General features: G+C 43.9%; 1 protein-coding gene across 1 annotated transcript in view; it reads right to left on the bottom strand.

Moving 5' to 3' along the window:
• Positions 1–9,808, bottom strand: part of LOC138589442 (cadherin-4-like) — a 257,011-nt gene extending 247,203 nt beyond the window's left edge. Inside the window, exons 1-2 of the mRNA XM_069659713.1 lie at positions 9,752–9,808; positions 8,413–8,524 (exon numbers count right to left, since the gene is read on the bottom strand). Coding sequence (XP_069515814.1) covers positions 8,413–8,524; positions 9,752–9,808 — 169 coding nt within the window. The remainder of the gene's footprint in view (positions 1–8,412; positions 8,525–9,751) is intronic.
• Between the last annotated feature and the right edge of the window lie 2,381 nt (positions 9,809–12,189).

The following is a 12,189-nucleotide window of genomic DNA, read 5'->3' as shown; positions in this document are numbered from 1 at the left end:
GCTTATCTCATATTTCCTCCTCTACCCTGTTGAGAGGAATGTGTCTCCCTCCCTCCACTCCACCCGCTTTTTCACCCTCCTTCAGACAGCAGCCCTCGCTGAAGGACATTGGTCAGTGTGACTCTCGAGCAGAGAGAAAACAGCCTTGTAGGCTTATCGTTATCCTGCTGGTGTAATCCCTGTCCACCACATCCCGGCAAAGGCACAGGCCTCGGAGCGCTTTGCATCGGCCCTGCTCCTCATGACAAACTATTTCACCAAAGACAGCAGGGACACCTTACAACAGCCGCTGTGGATTCTTAATCTGACACCAGCAACAAAAAATACCCTCCTAACCTCAGACAAAACATGTGTGGCTCTGTGTGTGTGTGTGAGAGAGAGAGAGAGAGCAGGAGAGCGAGCGAGCTAGAAGTGTCCCCTTGTCATCTAACAGCCTTCACAGCCCATACACACCATCTGTGCGTTAAAGAGCTGGAGCCCAAGCAAAGTATTTAAACGGCTTTAATGTCTTCAGGAGGGCCATAACCTTGGTCCTGTAGGACCCCAGAAGGCCCATCATGCCAAGGCAGGCGGTCTCTTAATGTAGCAAGCAGATGACAAGGATGCAGAGTTCACACACACCGCAGAGTAACTCAATCTGCAGGAAGTCTCCCACATTTGTTCATCCACTCTCCTCCCTCCCTCCCTCCCGTCTCCTTTGTCCCTACTCTCAAAACAAAGGGAGAAGATGTCAAAAATCTCATTAAAAAATAATGGCCTCCACCTGCTTTCTTTCTTTTCTCATTCTCTCCTGCTTGCCTTTCTAATGACCGGCTTGGAGAAACCTGGAGGAGACCGGCTATGCGCCGAGCACTGGACAACTGGCTCAGTGCCTCAACCACATAACGCACACACCAAGCACACACAAAAACCAATAGGTGTTCCTCAGCATGGGTTCCCAAGCCTGACAATATTAATCAAAAGAACTCCTGCAGGTGTAACGCCTGCCCCCCTTGCTTATCCCATAAACCACTCATGTCTAGACCTTAACAGGGGAGGAAAAAAAAAACTCCACCATGTGGCTAAATCATCCGTGTGAGCCTCTCTGGAAAGTCCCCACACAATTCTTTAAAACTATCGAGCACATACATCAGGCCTGAGGTTACACGTTAAGTAAATATATGTCAACTGGCTATTTGTAACGGCTCCCTGGGGTCAGATTAGCCTTCGGCCTGAAGAGCATAAACCAGCACCTCAGCATGTCTGTGGCGTCTTCGCCACTTCACGAGACATCCAACAAATGTCAGCCTCGTGCCTTGCTGTAATTAATAAGCATGGAAAACGGATGTGTCTGCGCTGTCTCAGTGACTGAACGTCCTCCCAAAAATTAGCCATAAAGCATGTAATGCTTCAAACAGATGGCAGAGAGAGAGCGAGGATTTGTGTTGTTATTTTGCATTATAAGAGAGATTAGATGTTTAGAAGAGGGGGTGGGGGGGGGGTGCAGAGAATAAAGCATGAATGATGCAGAACAACAAAAAGAGGGAATAAAAAAAGAGACGGGACTTTGCACAACATTAGTTTAAAGAAAGGCGGCATCATGCAAACTCGTAAAGAAAGAAAGCCATGAGAGTGATTTAGGCAGAAACAGAAAGAAACAAAGGAGGCCATTTTCCAACAACGTCTAATCTCCATGCCTGTCTGCTATCGACCCAGATAACACCGCGGGCTGTGTATCATGAGATTTAGGGCGAAAGGTAAACAGGAAATCAAAACAATCTAATTCTGTTTGAGGCAAAAAAGAAAGAGAAAATTGATGTATTGTCCATCCCTACAGAGCTTATGAAAAGAAATGGCATCTTTTATTCAGGCTCCCACGAGTGACTCCTTCAAAGCCAACTCCTGTCCCCACATTACCAGCGCTCTAAACCACCGATAAGTGAGTGTCAGCACCGATTCTGGGTAGAGAGGAAGTTAATTATACTCTTAGTAGTAATAATATCTGCGGCAGACGATTCTGTAAGGCTACTTCTGATATTGAGCCTTCTTTCCTATAAAATAGTTACGTGCTTTAAACTGGGGTGAAATTGATACTTATATCAACTTCTGTGCATGAAGTTGAAAATGATCCAATCCAGAATACAAAGCCCGCAGCAAAGTAACAGCCCAGCTATTGGATTTTGAAAAATACCTCACAGGGAAGCTTCAGCAACCAAAGCAAGTGAGACTCATCACCCGGGGCCCTGTGAGCGCACGCTGGAGGAGATTTTTTGGGAAATAATATCCTGGGGAAAATTACAGCTCTGAACAATTTGTTTTATTCAGAATGCAAAGCTCTCTCAGCCATTTTCTCCTGGTTTCTGGTTATCCTCCTGGTGGGCAACAGCCAGAATGTGTAATGAATATGATAGAGCCAAAGTGGCACCGAAGGGAGAGAGAGGGGATCTGGGTCACAGAGGCGAGGCGGAGATTTAAATACCATCAACTGCACAGTGAATTTATACTGAATGGCGGCGTATAAAGACACTGCCACAGACATTGAGTGTGTGAGTGCATGTGTGTGTAAGAGGATGAGAGACTGAGAAAGAGTGCTTACAGTGCAAAGGAAAATGTGTTCATGAGCACAATCCTGATGATCAGCCTGGAGGTTAAGGATGCATACTGTAACCTTAATACGGACGTGCAGGCTGTTCATTGTGGCTCGTGAGTTCGTACAGGAAACTAATGTTCAGAATAGATCCAAGCATCAGTGGAGTTTCTAAAAACAAAGTGATGACGGCAGAGAAAATCTCCAGCTCCCTCCGAGAGGCTGCAGTGTGGACGTCAGCATCGTTATAGCTCAGGAACTGACATGTCCAAAAAAAGCGCACACACACATGAGAATTGACTTAATCTTAATCCCCCCCCCTTACCTCTCCTCCTCTCCCGAGCACACACAAACTAAGATAAACAGAACCACAGTCGCACATGCAAAATGTGAGGGCTGCCCAAAACCACCAGTAACCCAAACAAAGTCCAAGGTCAGCAGAGTGGGCTCACTGAGCTGAAACCAGCAGCCCTGGCTTTCATTACCAGGAACAGAATCAGCAGAGGGATGCAGGGACACATGGGATGAGGTTATGTTTAGAGCCCGACCGATATTGGATTTTTGGGGCTGATGCCGATTCAGATATGAGGGAGTTAAAAAATTCCGATATCGATATATCAGCCGATATATTCACATATGTTCAAAATGTATCTGAAATTAAAATATTAAAATTCCAAATCTGAAAAGTTATTGTCACATTTGCATGACATACATAGTGTTTCTGTAGCAACTTAAATAGCACTAAAATAATTAATAGAAGTGAGTATAAAACAAAAACACACAAAAGTAGGAACAAAAATGATTTTCTTGTTTTGCCCACCTTCACACGGTGCTGCTGAAGATAAAAGTCACGAAACACAGATCAGCTCATTTGACAGACTGATACAGTTAATAACAGTAATAAAAGGCTTAATGAGCAGGATTTTCCATATGAAATATTCCCTCTTTATCAACATTATAATCCAGGAGAAGTGTGAGCTGGTGTCTGTATCTGCAGAGGATCTGCCCTCCGTCTGTGTTTCTATTCTTATTATTCTGCTCTGTTTGGGACATTGGGCAGAGGTCTGGAGCTCAGCCAACAGTCCGCATGTCGGGACTCAATCAAAACTTAACATGACAGTGACATGGCTGTCTCTCTGCTCTGCTCTCTGTCTGTCTGTAGCACCGTAACATCGTAACGTTAACATCTTTAAGAGACGCGAAAGGGACTTCACAAAACGTCTTCATTTGCCGTTCTGTGAATGAGAACAGTCCGCGCACGTGTGTGTGTCTCACTGCTGTAAGGAGCTGCAGGTGTGCTGAGGGCGGAGTAGACAGACGCACACACCTGGCAGCAGCGCGACTATGGGTTATAAAAACAAAACCCTGTATCTTCCTGCGGGGTTGTATGGAGGTGTAGACGTGTAAGCTTGTTGTTTGGAGTGTAACCGCTTTGAAACTAGCAGACAATAAAGCTTAAAGCTCCTGTGCCTTCGTTATGATCAAACTTAAAACTAACTGAGAGCCAGACTGTACACACGGGACCTCGTCTGCGCAGTTTAGATGCGCAGAGGGTAGAAACAGCGGTGCTCTGAAAGCAAGCTTTCTTTGGCTGATTACTGTGATTTCAACACGAGTTTGTTGTTCACAATGTTTCGTTCTGCATGGGAAAGATAATTCTCCCCTTCGCTGTGTGTGCTGCTCTGCTCAGCTGTGACGCGCACTCTGGCAGCAATAGGGACGTCCTCATTTCCCGTCATGCCTGCCGACTAGTGCTGACTGAGTTGTTTAAGTTTGCTATTTATGTTCCAAAATGCAATAAAATATTTTGTTAGTGTTTTTAATGTGTCTGTTTAGAACATATGTTGGTAATCGTCATTTTTATGCTGGTTTATAGTTGTAAGCAGTGAGGTGGCTGTTTCATTTCGTGACTTCCGCTGTATTTTATTACAAATATAGAGAACCTGGCTCTCCCACTGTCAAAAGTGAAACTTGAGCCCTCTGCTTGTCAGGAGATAAAATGACTTTCTCCCACAGCACTGCAAAAAGTTAAGTAAAATTATATCGGAGCATATCGGAGGACATAGATACTGATACATCTGCGAAGTGCGAATATCGGCCGATAAAGTCGGTTGACCGATAAATTTGTTGGGCCCTAGTTACGTTAGCTGGCTCTGTTTATCTGAGCCTGGCCTGAGCCCAACAACTACACAACACTTCAAACACAGTGACAGCATCTATTGTTGGTGCAAATATCAAACCTTCAAATCGTTTTAATGATCAGCTGTAGTTTTCTGCAGCGCTGAAACAGGCTCTGACTGAGGAAGCCGTTTTTCCAGTGTTTGTCTGCATTTGTGTTTGTGTATCAGTCATTTTGCTCTTAATGTTAAGCAGGCCTGGAGAAGCTCTGGCTCTAATGATGCCCACAGTGTGAGTGGTAAAGACGCTGTCACAGCTCTAATGTAAACCAGGCATAAAAGACGGCGGGCGTCCTCAGCACTAAATGTGTCATACAAACAGTTCATGTATGTACGCACACACACACACACACACACACACACACACACACACACACAGGATAAATGACACCCCTCACCCCTTAAACCCATTATCTCTCCTCTTATACCCCTGCTGCTCCTCTGCTGTTCACATAAATCTTCTTTTAGATTTAAAACAGTAATCAACTCGCTTCTAAAAATCATAAAATTTAGCAATAATAGTCAGCGCAGTCAGATATCGAAAGTAATCATTTAATTCTCATCTTCAATCTTTATAGTCTACCAGCACAAACTAAGCTGTGTCCTGTTTCAAATCGTGCGTTTCAGCCATTAACTTTGGTACCCGGCAGGGGCTTTCCAGATAAATACAGAGTGAATCGATTCACTCAGCAGGAACAATGCAGGGTGAAGGATTCATACTCATAAATGTTTATTGGGCAGTCTGTGTTTATCAATAGAAACCTCAGTTGAGCAGTAGATTTTTTACAAAGTTATCAAATTTAGCAGCACTGCCCATAAAAGAACGGTTAATAATAAACAAAGTTGTGCAAAGCTGAAAATGGAGGAGACTAAATATAAGATATGACTTAGGCCTACAACTGGAGGAGAAATGACAAAAAAAATAGGCCACGTCCAAAAAAAACTCCAGCAAAAACACAACAGAAACGCTGTCATGAGAATGCTCCACCGACAGGCGGCGATATACAATGTTACAATTTACAATTTCATTAACAGACGCTTTCTGTCCAAAGATATAACCCAGTTATGCAAAAGAATAAAAAGAAAATTCCGGCCAATCAAAAGTCTGGTCAGATCTATTGCAGGAAGTAGTGCAGCCCAGTGCCTCTGTTCCACTCTATAGTGCACGAGTATCTGAACATATATGTGTAAACATGTAAAAGGTCTTGTTAGCAAGGTGAGAAGCATCACTGTTTTTGTCACGTCTGTCATTTTGCGAGGAATGTCGCCTCATTAGTGACACCTCACAATGGAGATAACCTTGTCTACACGTCTCCGTGGAAACAGAGTTCCAGAAAGTCTTCACTTACAAAAGATCCGTTTTCAGTGACCTAAAACGGCGTTTGTGTGTGGACGAAAGGCCAACATGCAGAGACGAAGCTGCGTTTTGAAAAATACCCGTGTGCATGTAGACATGGCCTTGAATACAAAGATGGAATACAATAACAATAATCTTTTTCACCGATGTTATTGGACGATAAATCTACTGTAGTATCATAAAATCTGCAACATGGCAGATATTAGCCTGTGGGTTGTTCTCAGCTTTGGCTCGGTCATAATTTTTGCTGCTGCAGCTACGATGACTACACAAGTCTTTAACATGTTCGACAATTTGGCACTTCAGTTACTCAAAATGACAAAATGTGAAATATAACACCCTCCTCCTTCTCCTTCTCTGTCCTGACCTCCTGTCTAGACCCAAGCATCCTCCCCATCATGGCCAAGGTCCTAGTTCTGTCCTTCCCATTATTCCCCCGGAGGCTAACATGAATATATATATATAAATATATATGTTTGTATATGTGTGTGTGTACGTGTGCATGAGTGGGTGTCATTACTCCTGCCCCCATCTGACGGTTTTGGGTTAAACAATGTTATTATTAAAGCCTTTCCAGAGTATAGCTTCCTGCCTCCCTCCAGTGACACCCTTACCAACTATAAATCAACTGCCTGAGCCCTGTGAATCATATATGATGTGTGTGTGGACATGTGTGCGCATGGTCACTGCAGCTGTGCTCTCGGACACACATGAAGACGACACTGCAGCTGTGAGGGCATCACGGTACAGATGAGTGAATGTTACTTTGGCAAAAAGCTTTCAAACAACAGAGGACACAGATGATGAATGTTCAATTAAAGCACATTCTGTTCATACATTTCGCCTCGTGAGTGGAGACGTTGTTAATGCGTCCTGATAAGGCAGCATGTTTGAAGCCGACTTGTGTGGCAGTGTGCACACTAAAGCATCAATTGTTGGCGGTAAATTGAATTCCTAACACTAAAAACAAGCGTGTTAGACCACCACAGATTAGTTTACGTCTGAATGGAGACACACAGACAATTTCATCTCCCTGAGACCAAGCAGATAAATAATGCTCTCTGAAATAAATGGCTCCTGTGCAGCAGTGATGGCTCATTCTGTGATTGTTTGTGATTGTGTTGACACCCCCTGCTGGGCTGAAGACATCACTACCGCACGGAGAGCAGGCTCACTCCCAGCGACAATGTCCCACATCCAATCCCACTTCCAGCCAGGCAACAATATAGTGAAGTTAATGAAACACTGAAATCAAGCTGATGCCTTCCTCCACACCTGTGTATATGACTGCTGCACAGGACAAACACAAATATAGACACAAGAGAGAAAACAACCCAAAAACAATATACTGAACCCTATTGTGCTATATATCCTTAATCTAAAGCGCCTGCGTGTGTGCGTGTGTGTCTCTGTTCACGCGCACTCTCACGAGAGGGAGTCTAGACAGCTGTATCCCCGCCAGGTCTCTCCCTGCTAAGGAGAGTGAGAAATATATACTGTGCAGCTGCCGAAGACACAGTCGACCCACAAAAGAGCTATTGTGCGCCCACAGCAAAACAATACAGCTTAGCTGAGCTATGAGAAAAAACCATTGGGATCAATAGAGAATTGCAATTAGCCCACATTGGCAGGAGCAGTGCCAGATTAGACACAGGATGTCGATTCCATTTCCTGCACTATCGGGCCCTCAAACTTGGTTGGCTCACTGTGTAATTGGAACAACACACACAACTGGGTAAGATGCTGTAGTGTGAAGGTGATCGTACATAAGATTAGAGTGATGAAGGCAGCGATAATAGTAATAACGTTGGATTAAAAACCAAAATAATTTCTAGCACACGCACCCGGAGTATCAGAGCATTTCGAGTGTGATCATTTGCATGTATTTTATCCATTTGCTGCTTCGTTCAAAATATGATAGAGTGGCGTTTCGTCTGAAGTCTTAAGTTTGTACATTACTCACAACAAGCAGAGCGACGTGCTGACTTTACAGCACCGAGTTGCTCCAGATCAGATCATTTGTAAATTCACAGCTGCAGTCAAAAGCAATATTTGGTGTCATCTTCTGTGTCAATCAAACACAAGCTGCAATTTACAGAAAGTCTTGTTCTTTTCCACATTTTACATCCGTCTTCCACCTGCAGAAGTGCTGCTTCAGTAATCTGAAAACGACAGAGTCTGCCAATGAAAGCAAACCCGGCATGACACGTTTCCTTTCAGTGGCCTTAATGCAGAGAGAGACCTCTTCCACTCACAATGTAAATCTCCTTAACAAAACATAAAAGGAGTGGATCGCCAATCAAAGGTCCTACCTTTATGCATGCCCTGGCTTTGCAGTACATCCCTTGAAATCAGCACAGAGTAGAAGCTTTGTGAAAAGCCAGCTCGGCAGGGACCTTTGGAAGCATGCTCCCCATTATTCCTCTGCAAGGAAGAAAATACAATGTAAGACATCGATAAACATGGATTCCATTGATTTCTTGCTTCTCTTTGGCCTTGAGTGGTGGAGAAAAGCAGCATATAGAACAGCAGAAATATATTCAACAAGTTTATCAACTACATGCTCCTGGGTAGGCACACTGCTGATAATATAATCTCTGTCAGAGTGCATTGGCTTAAATGTGCTGTTTAACTCGCTCCATAAAAGAAGCAGCCCTTGATGAAATGAGGACCACTGTAAAGGACTGAGCTCAGGGTTAAGTGAGACACTAAAAGAAAGCTGCATGAACGCAGCAGAGAATTCTCACTGAGAGCTGAGGAGGAACTGAGCAGTGCATGTCTGTGACACTGTGTGCAATACTTGGTCTGCAGAAAACTTTGCACCTTACATTGAGTACATACCGTTTGATTGCAGGAGCTGACCCACTACAGCCACGCGCAATTGAATGGCGCGCGTGCACACACACACACACACGCATACACGCGTGCCATGGCTAGCTGGGGTCTGGATGAAGAGGAGACACTAGGTCCTCTCCTCTTCGGGAGCGTACAGCCAATGTAAAATCCATCTGTGCAAAATTTCTAAATCTCTTGAATATGACAGCAATAGCTTTGTTCAGGTGGAAGATTTAGCAGAGCACTTGTCGCGCCGTTACGAGAAGCACACCGGCGCCGTCTTAATTCAGCTTTCATCGATTAAATGACGAGGGAAGGTTTAAAAGCGCCTTATAACTACAACTAAAGTTTAGCTTTTTGCAGGCTTCTGCCTTGTGATCAGGGAAACGTTCGTTGAAATAAGCGAGATGACTCAATTGGTTCGATAAAAAAAAACAAAGGTGTCACCATGGGTGATTAAATTGTGCATCATTTAAACTTGTGGAGGATATTGCAGCCAAGCGATGAACCCGCAGCGTTCCGGAGGAAACCTCAGATCACAGCCGACATAACTGGATCGTTTACTGCTCTTTCTTCTTTATTTTTACTCTTACACAGTGAAATTCATTAGGGAACCAATTAGCGTACTTGTAGGAAAATAACGACCGGCGCTGCGCTGCTGCGGCACACTGGACTGACACTGGACTCCATCCGACTACATGACTTTATCACAGCTTATGCGCAATTGCTTTAAAACCCTGCACAATGGACGATTCGTCTCCCACTGTAACAACTCCTCTACATAGATCAAGCAGTACTAAAAATGGTAAATCTCACCCAGACTGAGTCAAAAAGAAGGGCTGCTGTCAGGACCAGAGCGAAGTCAGTTCTCATCGTGGCGAGCAAGCAAACCAGGGCTGCCTGGACGAGGAACCAGAAAGAGGGTCGATTCGTAATTCTTCTCCAATAACGGTGTAATTCCCCTCTTCTTGGTCAGACTGCTCGTTACGTCCCTCCTCGCGCTCCGTGAGTGTGCTGCAGCTCTGCCCCGAGTTTCCCCGGCTCTCTCATCTGCAGGTGAGCGCTCCGCTCAGCACCAAGGCGCAGCCAGCGTCACTCTCCAACCCCTCCTATCACCCGGTGCAGGAAAACTCCACACACGCACTTAAAGAAACACTCGTTGGGGCTTTGAATCAAACAATCCCACCTCTGACGTCTCTCCGAGGACCCCGATATTTTAGTCCCGCTTCTATAGCGACCTAAACGGGGTTGCAGTTTTATGCTTGCAAATGACTAGGTTGGTAATGCAGGAGTCGAGTCTCTGTGCCCAAATGTATGGCAAACTCATTAACCATTAGCCACGAAACTTCCAGCGCTGCCTAACAAGCACGTAGCTTCAACATCTGTTATATACATTATTAGTTTTTACAGTTAAGTAATCGGGCAGACGTGTGCACTATTCGAAACTTTCAGAGCTGCGTAGAATTATTCTGACTTTAAAGTCCTGCAAAAGGCAACATTTGGGAAAGAAACCTAGCATGACACACAGAGTAGCTTCATGTGTCACGTGTGTGCAGCAGGTAAACCATGTGACCTGCAGGTGGTCAGCACAAGTATAGAAAATACTTAAAAAGCTTCCTGTGCCCCTCGCCCCCCTCTGTATGCTCCATCACGATGACTATGGGACTATTTACTGGTAATAAAAGCAGCTTATCACATTGATGGGTTCTTAAACTTGTGCCTGTATGATAATGCTTTAAATGCCACACATTAAACATCTGTCAGCTTTGAGAGAAAATCACATCCTGTTACAATTCAACCAAGAGATATTTCTGCATTCAGACAATGTTTGATGGTGTGTTTTTACATAATGAGCAAGGATTTTAACTGTTTGGATGTGTCTTCTGAACAGTTTTTCCTAATTATTGTAATACCATTAGTAGTTGTTTGTGGTCTGTAGTTATAAATGTAGGTTTAATTATATAGTTTCTGTGATAAGTATTCTACGGAAGCCCTTAGCGGACATGCATCCATACATTTTTTTACTCCGTTTCCTGTGATTACGAGTAATTTCTAGTCGATTTCTTGAGATCTCGAATTATTTTTGCCATTTTGTTGGGGAAACAAAGCTGATTTTCCCATGATAACGGATTAGTTTGGTCCATCATCTCGAGATAAAAAAGCTTCATTTTCCAGCGATCTAGAAAACAAAACAACAGGCTGGTCACTGTGATATTACAGACCACCACATGCCATGCTGCCATTGCCCAATCTAATGAGCTAAGTTACAAACATGCTACACACTCGAAGGCCTGAAATACAAACATGAACAAACATGGACATGCACCCCGAGTAGTGGGGTATTCGGTGCCTTGCTCAAGGACACTTCAGCGGAGCCCAGGAAAGGAGCTGGTACCTCTCCAGCTATCAGCCCCAATTCTGTGTCTGAGCTACCGTCTACCCCGAGCCTGTTAAGCCTGTTTCTATGTTAATTGTGTTCCTTTGCAACTCTGGGGATGTGAGTTCTGATCATCTGAATGAAAGTGGTGCTGCAACGTTATCTTGTGATAACGTGATGGATAAGTCGAGATCTCGAGAAAACGACTAGAAATGACTCGTTATCACGGGAAAACGGAGTAAATAAAATGTATGGATGCATGTCCGCCAAAGGCTTCTGTAGCATTCTGACCGCTGACTAACACTAGGAATCTTACTTTCGGATACATTTTCCGAGGCATGGCGGAAATGAAACTTAAAATGAATACAGAACTTGAGGTGAGTTTTAGAAGTTTTTTCTTTCTATCGACTGGTTTCTCTGGTTTATGATCATTTCTGTGGTCAATTATCGACTACACCATGGAGTGTTTAGAAGCAGATTTCTTTAGGTAGGGATGTAATGGTGTTACACTTATCAGACAGGCTTCCTTCACTGCCCTCTTCCTTGATGAACAAACAGGCTACTCACTTTGTCAACAAATACACTCTCTGAGGCTGTAAAGAGAAATTTAATCAAAAGAAAAATTTAAAAGTGGATTTGAATGTTCCACCAAACAAATTGAATATGGCTGTTCTGAACTGAGCATCCTGTTAAATAAAAGTTTTCAGCCTAAAACGTTTGATAGAGCCTGTCTGTTCGGTACCTTGCATCTGTGTGCCTGCAGTGCATCTGTGTGCCTGTCACCAGTGTCCTGTGGCTACATAAAACCCTTCTTTGTACAAAAACAGAATATTATGTAGGTTGGCCTATCTGCCCGGTTACGTGAGCAACTAATGAC

Source organism: Semicossyphus pulcher, unplaced genomic scaffold (genome assembly GCF_022749685.1).
Source record: "Semicossyphus pulcher isolate SPU_LCO1_2020_fin unplaced genomic scaffold, fSemPul1.0.p SCAF_13, whole genome shotgun sequence".
Classification (NCBI taxonomy): domain Eukaryota; kingdom Metazoa; phylum Chordata; class Actinopteri; order Labriformes; family Labridae; genus Semicossyphus; species Semicossyphus pulcher.
Note: the sequence above shows the minus strand (reverse complement) of the source record. Positions and strands in the feature narration are given on the sequence as shown.